We start from the raw sequence: 18972 nt of genomic DNA on the forward strand, positions 1-18972 counted from the left end.
GAATGTTACAGGTGTGTCCTGCTGTGCCTGACCAACTTGCTTAAAAACCCACAGCTCAAGTAGAAACAGGCAAATAAAAACAGATCTAACACTTTCTGGTGTTAATGTTTTTGTTGTGAACATGCTTATTCTCTTGTACTAGTAAAGCCCAGCAAGTGAGTACTTCCTTAAGCACTTCCCTTAAAGAAATTTCCAGTGTCTCTGAAATAGCTCTGTCCTTATGGACAGGCAGTAGCCTGCAGAGCACCTCTCAGATCCCGTCACCTGCTGGCTGGGGTAGTGGGCTGCACCTGGAGGGTTGGCATGGCTAGGAGAAAGAACCACTTTAAGGGTCATCTTTCACCAGAGCGCCCACTCCTCATCCATGATCATGATCCTTTGGAATATACAGGTTCCCATACTTTCTGGAGAGTGGCATTTGGGCTGTGTTCTATGGTGACAACTGCTGTGGGTTCTAAGTTTTCCTCTCTGGTCCTGACACTGCTGAACTCAAGTCGGCCAGCCCTGGTCTTACTACCTAATAAGACAAGCAAAGGCAGAATTCTAAAACTCCTTCAGGCTGCCTTTCCCTCCAAGGTAGAGAGTGCTTCCCCATCCTTTTCCTCTCCAGCTGGGCTTGTGTGGCTTTGACACTGCCCAGCACCTCAGCCACTGTGGCCTCATTTTTCCAAGAGAAATACCCATTTCTGTGTTCTCCAATTGTATAAGAGCAAGAAACCATTATGTCATGTATAACAGGCATCTTTCTAACCTACTACACTCCCCTGTAGAACTGAAAAGTACTTCCAACCAGGGATTAGTTGTACTACACAAAGCTCTAGGCACGACTGGGCATAGTCCCATTCTATGGACACCAGCCCTGAAGGACCAAACACCCCCAAATCATAAATACCTGGGTAGAGTTAACCATGGCAGGGCTGGGGAAATAGTTGGTAGAGTGCTTGCTTTGCATGCACAAGGCCCTAGGTTCAATCCCCAGCACCACATACCCCCCCCCCCCAAAAAAAAAAAAAAAAAAAAACAACCACCAAGGCAGCTTGCTTCCAATTCCCCATTCCAGCATAAGGCCTCCAGGGGCCCTGGGAGTTGGAGGCAGCTGATTCCCACACTGGAGACCCCTGGGCTAAATTAGAAGGGAGGCTGCAAGCACTGAGACTCCTTGGCGTCAATATTGCAAGACAAGGCCTACTCCTCATGTACAAGATCATGCAACTGCTGAAAACTACCCACTGTTGAATAGGCTTTGTCTGATAGCCACAGCTCAAAACTGATGGACACACACTTGTGCAGGGAAAATGAAATCCAACAACCAATAGCTATTGGCCCAGACCCCTCAGGCTCACCTCCTCTGCACTGGCTTTTACTCAGGCTGGTGCAGTTCGGGGCTCAGGACCCACACTGAAGCCTGTCAGCCCTCAGTTAAGATTAAAACCGAGTGTGAGAACAGTCAACTCAGCATGAAGAGATGGGAGTCACTGATGCAGCAGGACTTTTGGATCAGTGCTGTTGCAAACATGACATAGGGCATACACTGGGTAAACTGTCCGTTCTTTCAGGAAAAAACTTGATTAAACAGGACTCTGAACGGATTAGAAATCCATCCTCTGACAAAGGCTTTACTGACAACTTTCCATACAGTTAGTCAAAAAATAAAAAAATACAGAATACAGCAGACAGTATCTTGTACACTATAAGTCAATGTAACAGAGTCCCTTCTCATAGTTGTTTTTTTAAAAAAAATCCCCCCCTCCCCCCAAATCTAAGAACTTAGTTTTAGTGGTGGACAGAACTTTGTTCCCCTTCAAATAAACCAAAATAACCCAGCAGAGAATTCAAACCAAGGGAGTAGGGTTGAGAAGGGATCAGATTTTAAAATAACTGCTTTTGTGACACAAACATGGAGCTGGAAAAGACAGGTTTGGGCTAGGCAGAGTCTCTCACTATAACTATCACCATGTGCTCTTCTTCTAGCTTGCCCAATGTCCTCAGTGCTGACTGGAGGTACTGCTGTGAAAAGTCGCAGGGAGGGAAGGCATAGAGCATGCCTGTGCTGTCTCTGCCCTTGGATCCACCCACTGGCAGGCTGATCACCCCTGCAGCCTGCTTCTGTTTCAAGTAGGAGACCAGGTTCCTGAGAAGCCGCCTCTGTAGGCCTGGCTCCACCGTGGGCATCCCCTCAGTGCCAGGCCCACTAAGGTTTGCCTGGGTGGCTAGGAGCACTGCATAGCCATTGGGGCTCCCCTGTTTGATGCGACGCGTGACCTCGTCCAACTTAGGCTGGTCCAGTCGAAGGCGCTGGGCAATCTTGAGTTGAGTCAGCTTGCTCCCGGAAGAGTGGTCTTTGAGGAGACCACTGATAACTCCCTGGTCCCCCTCCAGGATGTGCATAGATGTTGGAAAGCAGCTGTTTTTCAACACTAGAAGCCCATTCCAACCTAGCTGCAGTGTCTGAGCATACTCTGAAAGAGTCTTTAGTTTTTTGGTCTCATGTTTTGGCTCTTCAAGAGGCTTGGTCTCGGCCTCAGTGGTCCGATGATTGCGGTCGCTCTCTCTTGTCTTCTTCCCGTGAGAAGAGTCTGGGGCTTCATGGTGGTGGTGGTGATGGCCCCGCTCTTCAGCTCCGTGTCTGCTGTTGCTAAGGGAGTTGCTACCGGATTCCTTGGTCCCTTCACTGGAGTGGTTCTCCTTGCGGCTGCGCTCAGGGGTGCGGTCTGAGCCACGTTCAGACTGCTGCCCACCACCCTTGGTCCTGCTCCGTTCCTCATAAGGAGAGTGGGTTGTCCTTCCACGGTCACTGGAAAGGCTCCTCCGCTTGCGCCTCTCTTCCCAGGGCTTCGGCATGCCCCGGTCACCATCTCCCCCCCAGCGTTCACCACTACGGCTGCGCACAGAGCGGCTATAACCTTCCAGGCTGTTTCTGCGATCAGAACTTTTACTGGGACTGGTCCAGTCCCCTTCCAAAAAGGTCCGGTCTCGGTCTGAGTATAGAAGGTGTGGGGGGGTCCTGTCCCGCACCCTCAGGTCCGCATCCAGGTTGCGGTGCCTGGTATATCCATCAGTGAGAAGCTCATAATGCACAGGGAGGGGTGAGGGCTGGTACTGCTGGGGATAACGAGTTTCCTCTGCTTTGGCAAAATCCACCCGCAGCCTACGGTCTGGACCACCCAATGGAAAGCCCCTCATTTTAGCACAGGCGGCCTGAGCTGCGTCCAGGCTCTCATACTGGATGTAGGCAAAGCTGTCTCCTTTGACATGATCAATGGTCCGAATGCTTCCAAAGCGATCAAACTCCCGGGCCAAAGCTGCCAGTGAGGTGTTAGGTCCCAGGCCACCCACCCACAGGCGAGTAGTGGGGTTGGCCTTGCCATAGCCTATCTTTATGGGGTTTCTGCCAATCACCCGGCCCGACATGGCCACCTTAGCCCTGTGGGCCATGTCCAGGTTCTGGAACTTAAGAAAGGCGTAAGCACCACCCTGACCACGGGCAGGCCTTTTGATGACCACCTCCTCAATAATGCCATACTTCTCAAAGGCCCGTCGCAGCTCCACCTCAGACACGCTGTGGTCCAGGTTCCCGATAAAGAGATTTCTAGTGGCCCGCTGGTCGTCCTCGGGCATCAGGTCCTCCTCACACACTGCCGGGTAGCCGTAGGGGCGCCCGCGGTCATCATACAGTCCGTAGTAGTCCAGGGCCCGCTCCCGGGATAGACCCACAGCAGCGGCGGCGGCAGCATCCAGGGCGAAGGCTGCAGCAGCGTGGCGGGCACGGGGTTCCCGCAGGGGCGGGGCGGCTACCGGGGACAGTGAGCGCTGTTTGTATTGATAGCCTCCATGGAGCGGCAAGTAGCCGAGCGGGTCGGCGGGCGCTGGCGGCCCAGGGGGTGGCGTGGAGGCAGCAGCGCTGCTGCTGCTGCTTCGCCGGCTGCTCCCGCCACCGCCGCCGCCCCCACCCCCGCGCAGGTACACCGGCTCTACCTTGAGCGGGCGGTCGTACAGCAGCAGCTGGCGGGCCAGGGCGTGCTGGCGGGCCTCGCGGGCGTCCTGCGGGTGCCGGAAGTTCACGTAGGCCACGCGGCCCAGCTCTGGAGTGTGCGACAGGCGTAGGCTGATCTCGCCAAAGCGCTTGAACTGGTGGAAGAGCCGGTCCTCCAGGTGCTCGGCAGGCAGCGCGGGACTCAGGCTGCTGATGAGTAGCGTCTTGTATTCCGGTGCGGCCGTAGAGCCGGGACCCGCAGGTTCAGCCCCCGGAGGCGGTGGGGGCGGCGGCAGTGGAGACGCGCGGGGCGAGGCGCCCGAGGCGCCCGGGTCCCCCGAGGCCTTGCCGCCGCGTCCCCCACCGCCGGCGCCAGAGCTTGAGGAGCGCCCGCTGCTCGCACGGTGATTAGCGTCGCCGGCGCCCCGGCCGTCGCGATGCCCTCCTCCTCCTCCTCCGCCGCCGCTGCTGCCGCCGCTACCGCGGGGTTTGTCGCGGGCTCGCACTGGAACAGGGTGCTTGGTGCCGCCGCCGGAGGCCTTGTGCGCCGCTCGCCGCCCGCCCGCCTCCGCCTCCCGTTCGCGCTCCCGCGGCCGCTTTGCCGACGATGACGAGCCACGCCCGCTCGGGCTCGAGTCTCGCTCGCTCTGCCGCTTCATGGCGCCGGCGCGGCGGGCGGGCGGCCCGTAGGCCTTTCACAGTGGCGGCGGCAGCCGCGGCCCAGGAGGCAGCGCCCCCGGCGCCGCCATCTTGGACAAAAGGACTCGGCGCGGCTGTGGCGGCGGGGCGGGGCGGGAGCGGCGCCGAGGGGCTGGGCGTTGCGTTGTCAGGCTGCGCGGGACTTACCACGTGACTTCTGTGGGCGGGGAGAGGGCTACTCTGGGCGTCCGTCATCGGGTTGCGCCGCCTTGTGCCACGTGATCTCCTTGCGAGAAAAGGAGTGGGTCGGACAGCGCGCCTTGGCGCCACCTCGCGGCCCCAGTGGACTGGGCCTTGTGCTTTCAGTCTAGTTTTAGGTGCTCCGGATCTGGCTAACTTCTTCTACGGGTGCTGGAACCAGTGCTGATTGTCCATGGGTGTCAAAATCCGGGATCTTGACCCAGCGGGTTTTTTATGTATATTTTTCCTATCCCCTGCCATGTTGTCTTCTGACTGGGGCCCAGAGTTGACATTCCTGATCCCTGTCCAAAACCCACATCTCCAGCATTCTCTGCATTCAGGTAGTAGTCCTGGAAAGGCCTTGAGAATCGTGGCTATGAACGCAGTGAGACCTTGCTGGGTCTGGTTCAGGCACTGGGATAACGCACCTGCAGTTTAGTCAGAATAAGCTCCTTTGTGCCACTAGGTCCAACCTTCTGCTGTGGGCATCTGGGCAGCCAAGTTGGAAAGGCAGGGCTGTGGCGCCAGGGGCAAAGGAAGCCAGAAGTTGATGATGCCAGTAGTTAACCATTGCTTGCCATGCTGATCTCAGTGGCCAGTACTTTGTTCACCCCCGGGAGGGGAGGGGTGGGGTGGGCCAGGGTGCTCCAAGTATAGTTGGTGGAACCATTGCAGACCTGTAGGATGAGGAAGAGCACACCCAGCTCTTTCCTCCTATAGTCAGAAAACATTTCAGCAGATACAATAGGAAAGGTCTTGGAAGAGACAGCAGTGAGCTCCATGGGCAAGCTGTTAAGGCGGCCCTTTAGCAACAGAAAACTTAGCAAACACACAGATGAAGTGATCTGAGGGTAAAGACCAGCTGAGGAAAGTTCTTTTCAGGTGGTTTCTGTGGGTGGGAAGAGCAAGTGTCTCAATTGAGCCACAATTCTTGTTGATAACCAGAGAGCAGCTAGACACCAGATTCCCCATAAGCCCTAAGGACCTCCACTGTTATCTAGGGTACACAAAGGCAAAATGCAGCTTTTCATGGCTTATTTGTATAAACCAGTGCAGCAAAACTCCAAGTAGGAGTCAGAGGGTAGTACTAACATTAGACCTAGACCACAAATCTTGATGAGCAAATAAGAGGTCAAAGAGCTGAAGTTTTAGAAATGCCAATACTGAATACATGGGTATCACTGTGGAAAACCACACTCCTATTCTGCTTGTACGGAGTCCTCCCAAGTACTTTAGACTCAACTTTGTACTTAGGAACTGTGCAGCTTCTAGCCTCTCCTACTGACAGGAGTTGGGGGTGTCAAATCGCCAACATCAGGCTGAGGTGCCTGATAACCCTCCAGTCCTCCAAAACCCACTCACATCAGCTGGTTTCAGCCCGTGTGACCTGCCCTGGTATTTTCAGTACTGGTGGGCTGAGGGACAGAATGGGATATACCCCAAAACTCTTTGCAAACTGGAAAGCATCATGTGGTAGGATCCTCATTTTGGGGCGATATCTTATTTCAGAAGTCACTTTATCGCTCCAAAGACAGCTAAAAAAAATTTTTTTTTTCCTTTAATAAAAAAATCCCAGACACACTTTGAAGTCCTAGAGTAAACCATCAATAGAAGGAAGTGAATCCCCCCACGGGGGCACTGTAGAGCCAGCATCATCAGGAAAGCTCCAAGCTTCAATCTGATATTGTCAGGAGCCCACTTAAAAAATAAATTACAAAAAAGGCCGTTTGGGACGCTACAGCTGAACTGTTTTTTTCCCCTCAGGTGCAGCAGGGATGGGGCAGACTACAAATCAGTCCGAGCACTGGCTGCCTTGGGGGCATATTTAGGCATCAGTTCATTTATCTTCCGGATGTAGTCAGACTTTTCTGCACACCCTTTGCAAGTCTCCCCCCAGTCATCCAGGATCTTCTTCAGCTCTTTCACTCGGAGCTTCTTCAGGTCCACTGTGCTCAAGTCGATTTGCTTGTCTGCAATGGAGAGTAGGGAGAGTTAATGGCTGAGTGGGAGCACCCATACTCCTCAAATGTCCCATGACCCCCTGCATGTCAAACCATCCCTTAAAACAACCAGCCCTGGGCGGCAGGGGAAAGACATCTATAGATATATGAAGAAGTGTCAGTACCTACTGCCCCAAGAGGGAACTGACCCCTTTATTAGGAGAGCTGCCTCAGACTATGAGTGTCATATACTATCAGACATGCAGTATGAAGAGGCCATACGGTCTTTAGAGGAGAAACACCACTCCCATCCTCTAAGTGCCTCTTGCACAGTCATTAGTGAATGATACCTCTAGGTTGGTGACACAGCAGATAGATCCCCTAGTCTCCATTCATAAACACAGACCTGGAGTCAGGGGTTTACTCTATGACCAGAGTGACATGGAACCAGCCAGATGGCCCTGTTATCAGGATCATTGAGAAAACAAAGCACCCTTGACAAGTGAATAAACTTAGTCACTTGGACATTTGAGGCATAATAAAAACACTTGTGTTTAAATTTTGCTGAAGAGGTCCTGATTCTTTCTAAAGATTGGGATTGTGTTTTGGCCACCAGAGGTGGTCTCAGCCAGAGATGCTCTGGCTCCTGACACTCTTGGGCTAAAAGGTCTTTAGAAGTTGCAGTAATAACCAACTTGCTAAACACAAGTAAGATCACATTCCTTCTCTGCTCAAAACTTCTAATGCGCCTAACTTCACTCAGGCTAAAACCAAAGTCCTCACCAATATGCAAGGCCCCTGTGACCTGCCTTTCTACCTGTCATGCCATTGTCTGCCTTTAGACGTCCTACTTTCTCTGCATGTAATGTTCTTCTAATAGCTAGCCTTTTCGCTAATGCCTGCCTCCTCCAAAGTTTGCTGACATGACACCTCCTCAATGGGACCTACTCTGACCTTCACCCACTTTGATACTTCCCCATCCCATCACTGAGTGCCATCTATGCTATATACCTGACTCACTATGGCTCTAGATCACTACCTTTCATTCCAAGGTAGAAATTAAGCTCAGAGGTGCACAGCATTTGTTGAAAAAGGTCTGGTCATACTCACCATACTTTAGCTCACAGATCTGGCTATCCTTCTTCTTTAGCTTCTCACATATCTTCTCCACAGGGATGTGGTGGGCCAGGGGCTTGGATACCTCATTGATGATCTTGGTGGCTGCATCATCTGTGGCCCCTATGTAGTAACACTACAGCAAGAAAGGACAACAGTCTTCAGGGATGGCATTTAACATTTCTCTCTGTCAGAGCCTCATTTTGGGTCTTAACATATGCTCGGTCTCAACTAAAAGCCACCAGATGAATTCAGAAGTCACCAGGGTTCAAAACTTTAATAGAGAAAAACAAACCAGAGACTGCCACAGAGATTAAAGATAAAAAAGCCACTGCTCCATGTGGCTCTTGTCCTTGAAGCAGTCCTAGCCCACTTTGCAGGTATCCTGTTAACTTCTGTCCTCACACATACCATGCTCTTTCAAGCCTCAACACTCACACTGGCAGTCTCCTCTGCCTGGGATGATTCTACTCCACTTTGATGATGACCCTTCCCTCATTGATTGTTCTATCTAATCAGCATCCTCCCATCACTGAATGATCCTGGTCTCTCTTCTACATGATACCCATTTGCTGCACTGTTTGTCTATTAGTCATTTTTCTACCCTGATGTGCCTACCTCACAGTAACTGCTTAATAAATACTAATAAGATAAAAATATTACGCCTGAAAAATACATGCCACTTGGGTGAGGTCAAAGGCACTTCACTCCCACATTAGTTTTCAGACAGAATAGCTGGCCCACAGTGAAGTGGAAGATAAACACGGGCCAGGGCCAGCAGAGAAGGGTCACCAGCTACTCACCAACCGATTCTCTTTGCCTCTTGCTTCACGGCAGAACTTTATAAGTTCTTTTTCAATAGTGGCTGGTGAGAATGTGACATCTCTATCTTTGAGGTCCTGGTAAAATCTTCCCAGAAAAGAAATACAAACTGGAAAAGAGAGGGAAGGGAGATGCTCAGCAATCACCAAATCGTCTCCCCATTCCAACAGGAAGAAACTCTTACAGGACACACAGACACACATCATTAAGAGGTCTTTCCATCACTGTTTTTCTCTCAGGTACCCACAGGTGGACAGAACCCTGCTTCATGTTGCTGGGGTTTCTTTGTACACTCAGAGCATGCGAGAAACAAGCATCACACCCAGTGACCCACAAATGATTCTTCCCTGCTCCTTTCATCAAGTTAAGCCGAAAGTGAACACGTGTCCTTGAGACGGGGCTCACTATGACCTCATAAATGGATAGACTGGAGGCTGAAGAGAAACAAACAAAATGCAGCTCTTTTCCACGTACACCACCAAAACCCGAGGTGCAGTTTCGCAAGGCCAACAGATTGGCGCGGTACAGAGGACCGGCCTTTGGGGTCTTAGACCCGGGACGCTCCTGGGAATCTCTGAACAATAATGGGAAGGGACAAAAACTCCGACGTGATGTGGACTTCAGACCAATTTCTTTGTACGAGCTAGTCTCCACTTGTTTTCATCCGACCAGTGTTTTCTAGGCCTGGGAAATATTTTCTAGGCCTTTCCTCTGGTGGACCCCGCTGGGACCAGCCACCGTCGCCCCCGCCCGCTCGATAATTTGTTGGGTTCAACGCCGTCGCGAAGCCGATCATTGTGTGCAGACCCCGGCCCCCCGCACCTTCGCAGTCGCCTGGCCGCAGCGCCCCGCTGCCTGGCAGTACGCTCAGGGCCAGCGCCACCGCCAGCCCGTGCGTAGCCCACATCCTCCTCCGCCGCTGCCGCCCGGACTGAACCGCACCCGCCGCGCTGCGCCGCCTTGGGGTACTTGCCGCACGCCGGAGCTTTCCATTGGCGGGCAGCCCCCGCGCCCTCCCACATGCCGCGTTCTCATTGGCCCACACGCCATAGAGCCCAGACGGGCGGCTCCACGCTGCCCTTCCCCATTGGCTGGTGGTGTCTTGGCCCTAGACAGTTGTCGGCTTCCGATTGAACCTCAGCGGTCCACAGGAAGTAGCTGCGGCCGCCTCGGAAGCTGCATGGGCAGCCATATTGGATAGGGGCAGCTACCTTAGCTGTTGCTGGAGCTGTGGGCGGAAGTAGGATCTGGCTGCCTCCCAGCGTCATACTAAATTGTCCTGCATTTCACTTGTACTTGTCCCCACGCCCGCCCGAGAAACCCTGCGGATCTCCCTAACAGGAGCCCGGACTCGTGGTGCAGGGTCAGGAGTTCTAGGGTCAGCTGAGACTCAATAGATCAAGTAGGGTTGAACAGCGGCAGACAAGACAAATTTATTTTTCCCTTCTTGTTTTGAACAGTCACGTGGGTGAGGGAGCCAACCTCTGGGAGTCCGCTGAGGCTCAGGCACCCGCCTGCCCGCCCCAGCTGGCTGAAACCTGCCTTGTCCAGGGTGGGACGGACTGTAGGTTCCCCCTGGAGGAAGGGCTCCGAGCCCATCAACCCCGGCTCATCCCGAGGCTTTGGTGTCGCCTCAGTGTGCTGGCTGCGGGGCTTAGGAGGTTTGTCCTCTACTTTTGGAAGCGATATGCATTTCCTCACAAGCTCCCGAGGCATGCTTGAGCACGCTGGCCCGCCTGCTTTCCAGCTGAGCCATCAAGGCCCTTGGCTATCGAGCTACTTCCCGAGTGGGGTCCCGTGGGTCGACTGACAAGCACCAGAGGATGTGTCCTCCTGGGCTGCCCTGCTTCCAAGGCTTGGCTACCTGTCCTTGAAGGTAGGACGCGGTAAGGGCTGGCTCAGTGCTGAAAGGAGACATCTTTGGGGCTAAAGGGGCTTGGAGCCCAGCGGCAAGGGTTGGAGAGGGGCACTTGTGCTGCTCCCATTCAGTGAATTCAGTGGATCAGTATCAGGTATTCATCTTTAATTAACATCACAGCAGTCAAGGGAGTGGGAAAAGGGGGAAAAGTCAAAGTGGCAGTTATTTACATCTAAAATTCACATTACTTCTTGGATTTAGAACATGCTACCACAATATATACAGTAAAATACCTCTTGGGACACTGGTACAAATTTTTTTTTTTTTCTTTTAACTTTGCTTTTCTGGTACAGGTAAGATCATTTTTAAATCATTTTTTCTTTAGACATAAATACACAAAAGAAATGGTTAGTAGTGTTCTTGTTTTAAATAAGCACAGAATGCCAGAGGTTAAAAACACATTTATAGGACTGATAACCAATTGGACATCACACTCTATACATTTTTTGCTCAAATTCCTGTACAAATACACAGCATTCAAATAAGTATTTACAAATAAGCTTGAAAGAATGAAAATCACTATTTCACAATCTTTTCAAAGAATTTTCATCTCTCATTTCCCATTTCCCCTCAGACTGGCTGACTCTCCAACAAAAAGGTTTCAGAATGTGTCCATTTCATCCAGTTAGGGAAAATGGAGAGGGAAAACACCAGTTTGTTTCACCTTCCATAAAGCAAGGCCAACAAACTTACACTTCTCTCCCAACATCCTGTGCCATCAAGTAGAGAAGGTAGATGTTCTATGTGATGACTGCTTTATCCAGGAACTGAGGTTCTGAAGTGCCTGAAAATCTGATGTCCTCTTACCTTAGAATCAAATTCAAACCAAGTCCCTGACCATTTAACATTAATGATCCCCAGATGTCCCAGAGATTGAAGGCTGCAAGTGAGTCTAGGTTCAGGCCTCCCCTTTGAACTGTGGACTGCCTTGACTGACCCCCAACCTGGGCCAGCCTTCTGCTCCACTTGGCCTGGAGTAATCCTGATGGTATCAGAAAAGCCCCACACTGGTGTTAATGCCCAGATGCTATGAAGGTAACTGGGTCTTCTATCTTTCCCTATAGGTTACTTGCTGGCATTTCTGTTAAACAAGTTGGCACTTGTTTCCAAGAGAAAAACACCCTGACCATGGCATTTTCTGTTTGAAAAGAGGGGCTGAGGAGAATGAACGAGGACCTAGAACCCAGGACCTGGTCATGAAGGCCAGATAGGCCAGTAAAAGAGGAACTGGGGGTAACATGCCTTAACAAGGAGAAGGCAGTCTTGTGACCATCATAATGTGACCCAAGCAAATGAAAGAAAAAGTTTTGTCTCAAGACAGTTTTTGTTTTGTTTTGTTTTTTAAGTAACTGAGAAGCACCCTGGTAAAATACTACTATACCCACCCCACCCTATCCACCCCCAGATAATACACTGAGAGGAAAATCAGTGCCCTGATCTGAAAGAGTTTACTATAAAGACAGCACTGTGGCCTGCCAAACAGACTGGGGAGGCTGGAGAAACTGTCTTCCTGCTTGCCCTGAACCCTGAGTGGTGGTCCCCATGGGCCTGGAGCAGGGGCGCTATACTTGGCCACTTAGGAGATGATGATTTCTACCTGTATGGTTCTCTGCTTCCACAAGGAGAAGTTCCTTTCCACCTTTTTTACACAGAAGCTTGCTGAACCTGACCACATGTCCTCAGGGCCTGGAAGCCTGGCTGGGCAGCCAACCCCATGGCTCAGAGGTAGTGCTGAAAATCCCTGATTCAGGAGCTGGTGGCAAGCATTCTAGCCACTCTGAAAGCTCAGAGAATTTCTGGCCCCTGCCACACCCCAGCCTCACTCTTATTCCAGCTCTAACACATGGGAAAGGGCCTACCTCTAGGATAAAGGTGGTTAGGGTAGTCCCTCTGGCTCTATTCCTTCACTCAGACCCCAGAGGGTGGGAGAAAACCCTTGCAGATCCATTCACCATGGAGCCTTCTGCAGGTCATGAAGGGTATCAAATGGAAGGGAGCAAATGATCAGAAATAAAATGATGGAGAGAAAAGTCCAAGGTGGTGTAGGAGTCAAGGCTGGCCCATGAAAACTGGCAGTGTGCCTTGGGCATGCAGGTAGGCCAGTCACATGCCTGAGCTGGCAAGTCAGCCTACCCATACCCTCAGTTTGCACACTCCTGGATGGAAGAGTGGGCAGGTGGGCAAGCATTTGTGCAAAATGGCTTGTGGCCCATTTGTCCACCTGTAACATGTAGTCCATGTGGTCCTTGCAATCCCTGAATGCAACCATTAACTTTTCTGTCCATACAGCAAAAGAAGAGGTCCCTAGTGCAATTTCCATTCTGTGCGTCTCTGCCCTGAAGGGAGGGCTGGGGCTTCTGCTCTTGGGCCCTGTGGTGCTGCAAAGCAATTCTGTGCAATATCTCCATATAGCTCCACACAGTCTGGAACTATAGGAGGAAGAAAGCATCTACTGCATAAAGAAAAAAAAAAAAAAAAAAAAAGGAAAACCCATAGAAAATGGAAACATTAAAAAAAAAAATGAAATAAAAAGAGAAGCCACAACTCTTCATGCTGCTGCGGCCTTTGAACATGGCAACACATGAGTTCACGGCAGTAGAACGGAGACTTGGGGTGGTGCTCTCTGGAGTGCCAAGCCCCTCTAACTCTCTGGGGGTGGGGGGAACTTGCTTTTCAGACCTGGAGTGGTTGGACAAGCTGTTCACTGAAGGTAGTATCATAGCTGCCGTCCTGCTCCTCACTGTTCCCCTCGGCCGTGCTCCCAGGCCATGCGGGCCTGTTCCTCCTTGGTGCTCCCAGGAGGCAATGAGGCCTTGCGGTGTAGGCTTCTTGGCCGCTCCGCCTCTTCACGCAGCAGCACACCCTCGTCGTGCTCCAGGGCTGGCAGCCTGGGATGGTAGGGCTTGGGTGGCAGTGCGGGTGGGTCCATGGGGTCCTGAGGGATGACACACCCAGGGGCTGAGTGACTCCGGCATGGCTGGGCCTTGAGGGAGTCCAGGACAGCGGACTCAGAGAGGCTGTAGTGGACAGGGAGGTAGGGCGGCTCAAGGTCTTCATCGCCATTCCAGGCCTGGCTTGGCATGGAGTCCATAGTGTCGGTTCGAGGTGGGGCCTCTGAGGAGTGCCCAAAGTTACTTTCACTCAAGGAGGACACACCACTGCTGGCACTGCCAGACAGTGTAGAGTTGCTGCCATCCAGACCTGATTGAGGGCTGGTAGGGGAGGCTGGGATGGGATGGAGAGGAGACTGTGCGAAGGAAAGGGTGGGCATGTTAGAATCCCTTGCTCTAGATGGCTAACTGGCCTACCATGTGGAGACCAAAGAGTCTGCTTATTAATGAACTTTGATTCTCCTCAACTAGGAGTTTCTTGTTCAGCAGCAACCCTCTCCCAACCCTTCCAGTGGTACCCCAGAATCACTATATTTCTGAAGGCCTAGAAATGGCCCTACTCTGGCTGCTGGGCATTGGTGTCCCCCTTCCCTGGGTCCCAGGCTGCTGTCTGTGGTCTGGGTTACTAACAAAAGGCTTGGTTATCAGACTACTTGAGGGAGGACAGAAAGAACCTTGGTGGGCCATGGACCAGATGAATTTATTCTGCTAAAATCTGTGATAACAGATTTAACTAACAGCAGGATTTAAGTTTTACTTTTTGGGGGTTTTTAATAAAGCTTTGGTGCATGATGCTTCTTACTTTCATAGGTCACTAATTTAAGAAGCTCTATGCCCTACCAGAGGGACATTTATTTAGCTATTGTTCTATTGATATTGGCAGAGAGCACTTGTCTTTTAGTGCTCATTGCCCATACACTCTTGGTATCATGTTGTCTCCAAAGCCCTCTGATCTCCCTGTTCTCATTACATTGGTTGCAGGATGCACTGGTTACCTGCAGCTCAAGTATGGCTCTGGCTACCCCCAGCTTCTGCCAGTCTGAGCTCTCAGGGACAGTGAAGCAGAGGAGACCTCAGGTTCCTCTCATAGACCCAAAGATGATTCTACAGCAGATGAAATGGTGGGACTGTTGCTTCAATACATTACCTTGCGCAGGGTCCGGGCAGGGAGGGCTGGGGGAGTATCACCCAAAGGGTGATGGAAGGCGTCAAAATGTAAGGAGTAATGACCTGCGAAGGGAACAGAACCAGAACCTCATCAGGGGCCCCTGCTCAGGTTGCACACCAGCACCATCTTGCTGGGCCAACTGGACAGGTGTGGAAAGAGTTCCCTGGGGACCCCTCAGTATTGAGGGTGATGGGAAAACTTCTTTACATTGACGTTCTCCAAAACAGGCTGCTGGGATAAAAGAAACCTATTCACACAGGAGGCCAGGAAAGTTGAGTGCTTCAGAGCTCATAGAACAATAGGCTGCAGGCTGTAAGAGCTCTAGCCCACTGCTAGGTGATGACAGGCTGGTGAGCGGAGCACCTGGCAGAGTTGATTCCGTTGTCTTCAGCTTCCCTCAATGCCTTACTGAGCTAACCTGCTGGACTCCAAAACCTCACTGACCCCAGTGCCCAGCAGAATCCTTCCTGTGGAATGCATGTTTTTTTCTTTGGTTGTGTTGACCCAGAGGATGGCCTATCTTCTCAGCCTGGACAGGTGTTGATCTGGTCTTGGAGCAGAGTCTGAGACCAGGATTACTTGGGGGACCCGCTGGAGGTCTTCTTACCATGCAGCAGGCTTCGGGGAGGCACTGGGGGGGCCAGGCTGTGCCCCATGTGGGCAGACAGGAAGGGCTGGGCCTCCCGGACTCCACTATCCAGGCTCCAGCTGCTGGGGGCTGCTGGCACCGCTGAAGGGTGGAAAGAGATGGTGTGAATGGAAGTTACTCCTTCAGCTACCCTCTGGGAGAAGCCCATCCTATAAGCCTGTGGATTCTCTGCGTGTGCACTGTGTATCCAAAACACATGGGAGTGGCATGCCAGCCCCTGGAACTAAAAAACACTGGCCAAGCAAGGCACAGTGGTTCACAGAAGTGGACTAAAGTTGCCTAAGAGGATGAAAACAGCTGATATCTGAAGAGTATTCAAGATGAGAAAAGCTGAGAGAAAGTGCAGTAAGGAGTGAACATCTGCAGTCTCTGGGATTTGCCAGAAGGGAAAGCAGAAGAGAATAGAAGAGTAGAACAGACTAGGCTGAAGAGACCAAGAAAATATGGAGAGTGCAGGCCCTAGAGCTCCATGCCAAAGTCAAGCTAGGGCATGTCTACTGTCCAGGCCCTGTGTGAAAAGTAGGGAGCAGGATGGGAGCCAGAGACTGCTTCCTTCTAGAGCTCCCAGAACATTCCCAAGGAGCACATAGGAGCTGCCTCCCAAACTAGCCCTACAAGGGCATGTAGTGACATTCAAACTTTGACCCATCCCTGTTGCTCCTATTCCCACTGGTGGATTTGAGATGCACAAGAGGTTTTTCTAGGCAAGGAGAAGTGTTCAATGTACCTGTTGGAAGAAAGTATAAAGCTCAGGAACTACAGCCCATGCCCAACTGGACATACTGCTTCCTGAGAGGATGGAAGGCTATGGAGCCCACAGAAGCTTTGGGGTGTATCTAGAGGCCCCTACATGCCATGGATGCAGAGTAGAGTGGGCCCTAGGCTAAGGAGAAATCCAGTGACATAATACTGGCTTGCCTCTCAGCCACAGTTGGGGTGAAAGACTTTGTAGGAGGGGAGAGGAGAGAAGCAATGGCTGAAACTTGAAGTCTAAGAGTGCCACTCTGCAGGTATGGGAGAGGACATATGAAACCAGGAAGCTGATTCATCCTAAAGAACAAATACCAGTAAGAAGAAATATGCCCTTTATCTGGATACTTTTGGACTATTAGTAGCAGGGAAGAGTAGGTCACAGTCTAGGTGCCTGGTCACTGGCTCTTTTCTGAGGCTGGGATAGCTAAAGGGAGCCTGAGGCACCTGGACTTGGGTTCTTCCAGTTCAGATACTGGGAAATTCCAAAGCCTGGAAGGGAAGGAACTGGAGTCTGGCTTTTGAGGAAAGTGGCCAAGAGGGGCGGGACCCATGGTAACGAGGGATAAGGGGATGAAATCCATCTTTCTTCTTTTTTTAGGGACTAACAGAGGCTTTTAGAAGAACACAGAGTAAAATTCCATTATCTAAACAGTTTCAGTTCTAAGGAGGACTGTTCAGTTGTTGCCTGGTGGCAGGAAGGAGGGGTGTGGCAACCATTGGGCAGAGGGTAGATGCTCAGCTGTTGCCATCAGGGAGGAAAGAATTCTAAATCTGATGAGCATCAAGTGGATTCCACCAGCAGTCTCCTCAGAAAGCCTAAGCCACCCAAAGAAGAGGTCCATCTTTGCCCAGGCTCTTGCCAAGATGCAGCAGGAACTTCTTGGTCTTCAGTACTAAGCACCATCCACCCCCCTCCCCGTACCACCCCCCCCCCCCCCCAAAAAAAAAAAAGAAAGAAAAGCACCATCTACATAAAAAGCCATAGATCTTGGGGGAAAAGCTTGGAGGTGGGTCTGAAGAGCTTCCCCAAAGGGATTCCAACAGCCCATGATCTCAGATGCACTCCTAGTTCCTGGAAGAATTGTTGGGATTGCAAAAGTTCACTTACAAGGACCTGAGGAAACTCAAGGATAGGAAAGATATTGGGGGGCGGGGAAGCTGGCAAGGATATAATGGTTTACAAAAGAGTGCCTTCCTGAGCTACTCCATGTGAATCAGAAGTCACCAAGCTGGGCTCTTAGCTTGAAGTTTGTGAACAGTGGGGACAAGAGACCTTTTTCATGCAGCAAAAGGCTAGTCATGCACTGGGGCTAAGATTGAATGACCTATCTTAGAAGAAAGGGAAATTCCCAGTATCTTGTCCTCTTTTTCAGCATTAACAACTGTTCAGCACTGGACTGAGGTCCCCACAGCACAGCCCCTATCCCCAAAGTAGGCTTGCCTAGTATGGTATTTAATTGCTGGTGAAGAAAGATATCTGTAAGAGAAAGGTGGAGTCCTAAGGAGACTCAGGACCCTAACTGACAAGAGAATGGTGGCAAGTATGTATAGTTCCTGCCCTGGAGGATTCAGATGGAGACTTGCTAATGTGTTGCCACTGGGCAAATGTCTAATTTTCTGCCCACTAAGTGCTGACCTTGTAGTGTGAACATGCTTGTTTGGGGCTCAGCCTTTGTTCTGAGGCAACTCTTTGCCTCCCATACCTAGAATGGTCATGTGTAGCTTCTTGATGTAGTCTAGCCTGAGGTCTGAGTTGCTTCTGGGTCCAGCTGGTATAGTATCTTGGTCTGGCTATCAATACTCATGAGAGCCCTGAAGACCTGCTGGGGCTCTTGGCTAGTTCTGAGATTGCTCTGCATTTTAGGTGATGAAAAATCCTTGTGGTTTCTTGCCTCAAGGCCTGAAGGGGCACTTTGGTTTGGGTCATAGGTTCAGGAATCCAAGAACTGCATGTTTTCAGGATGTGCAGCCTTGAGGTAGGAAGGCATCTTCAGTAGGCACTTTGTGGCTGACCATCTGGCACCAATGCCCACCAGGTACTCAGGTTGTGGACCCAGTTAAAGAGAACACAGAGGTCTTTGTTCTCCTGTCCTGATGTGCAGGGGAGGAACAATGACAGTGGGGATAGTAGACAGCAGTTGGTGAACAGGTGCAATGACAACATGAATATAGCTTTGGAGAGCCAGATGGCAGGCCAATATAGGTGGGAAGTGAGTATGCCCTGAACTCCAACAGATGGATGAAGGAGGAGGAGAACCTATGTGAACAGGGCTGATATGGAGCCAGGATCTGGGTGGCTTTGTCCCCACTTAGTTTATTGCTCTGTGTTGAAATTAACTCAGTTATCTGGGGCTTCAGGCCAATGTAGTAGGGGTCAGAGGCTGTTGCCATTAGTTTGTAGAAGTAGAATGTAGGGTAAAATGCCCACCATCTAAATGGCTCAGTTCTAAGGAGGATTGCTCAGTCTTATCGTATGGTTGATGGCCTTGAAATGTAGATGGACTCACAGTAGCTGCTGACAGGGCTTTCCCTGGAGAAGTTTGTGTTTGGGAATTTCGCTTTGCCATGGTATGTCCTTTCCACCTTTCCATTCCTCTTGGGAGTTCCCCCCCCACACACACACACACAAGCCTGTTTTGAGCTTCAAGGAGAGGGGTCCCTGCAGGCCCAAGTTGAGAGGGACCAAAGGGCCTGCTAAATTTTGGGGCTGGCTAGGAAGTGCCTAGGGAGGTCCCCCACACAATACCCAAATTTCCATAAAGCTAGACTTAGGACAGGTGGCAGCTGGAGCCTCTCTGAGGATGGGCCTTGGAAAGAAGCAGAGATACAAAGTGACATGATCTAAACCAGCTGTGGATTAAAT

General features: G+C 51.3%; 3 protein-coding genes and 1 long non-coding RNA gene across 4 annotated transcripts in view; 1 reads left to right on the plus strand and 3 right to left on the minus strand.

The window, feature by feature from the left end:
- Positions 1–1596: 1596 nt before the first annotated feature.
- Rbm15b (RNA binding motif protein 15B) lies at positions 1597–6298 on the minus strand. The gene has a single exon (XM_027933874.2). The coding sequence runs from the start codon at positions 4630–4632 to the stop codon at positions 1924–1926; it is 2709 nt and encodes a 902-aa protein (XP_027789675.2). The 5' UTR covers positions 4633–6298; the 3' UTR covers positions 1597–1923.
- A 90-nt stretch (positions 6299–6388) lies between these two features.
- Manf (mesencephalic astrocyte derived neurotrophic factor) lies at positions 6389–9668 on the minus strand. Its single transcript, XM_027933993.2, has 4 exons — positions 9553–9668; positions 8712–8839; positions 7903–8044; positions 6389–6822 (listed from the first exon to the last, which is right to left on the minus strand). The coding sequence occupies exons 1-4, from the start codon at positions 9635–9637 to the stop codon at positions 6638–6640; spliced, it is 540 nt and encodes a 179-aa protein (XP_027789794.1). The 5' UTR covers positions 9638–9668; the 3' UTR covers positions 6389–6637.
- Positions 9669–9994: 326 nt separating this feature from the next.
- LOC139706739 (uncharacterized) lies at positions 9995–11968 on the plus strand. The gene is made up of 2 exons (XR_011708393.1): positions 9995–10606; positions 11713–11968. It is a non-coding gene; the product is annotated as an uncharacterized lncRNA (long non-coding RNA).
- A 1417-nt stretch (positions 11969–13385) lies between these two features.
- Dock3 (dedicator of cytokinesis 3) overlaps positions 13386–18972 on the minus strand; it is a 589868-nt gene continuing 584281 nt past the window's right edge. Inside the window, exons 51-52 of the mRNA XM_071614941.1 lie at positions 14687–14769; positions 13386–13895 (exon numbers count right to left, since the gene is read on the minus strand). Of these exons, the coding sequence (XP_071471042.1) occupies positions 13386–13895; positions 14687–14769 (593 nt within the window). The remainder of the gene's footprint in view (positions 13896–14686; positions 14770–18972) is intronic.

Source organism: Marmota flaviventris, chromosome 8 (genome assembly GCF_047511675.1).
Source record: "Marmota flaviventris isolate mMarFla1 chromosome 8, mMarFla1.hap1, whole genome shotgun sequence".
Taxonomy (NCBI): domain Eukaryota; kingdom Metazoa; phylum Chordata; class Mammalia; order Rodentia; family Sciuridae; genus Marmota; species Marmota flaviventris.

Excerpts from the sequence above, each read along its gene's own strand:
- Rbm15b (XM_027933874.2), bottom strand. The coding sequence starts at position 4,632 with ATGAAGCGGCAGAGCGAGCGAGACTCGAGCCCGAGCGGGCGTGGCTCG.
- Manf (XM_027933993.2), bottom strand. The coding sequence starts at position 9,637 with ATGTGGGCTACGCACGGGCTGGCGGTGGCGCTGGCCCTGAGCGTACTG. Across the intron at positions 8,045-8,711 it reads GAGGCAAAGAGAATCGGTTG|TGTTACTACATAGGGGCCAC; the intron begins GTGAGTAGCTGG and ends TTCTTGCTGTAG. Across the intron at positions 6,823-7,902 it reads GATCTGTGAGCTAAAGTATG|ACAAGCAAATCGACTTGAGC; the intron begins GTGAGTATGACC and ends TCTCCATTGCAG.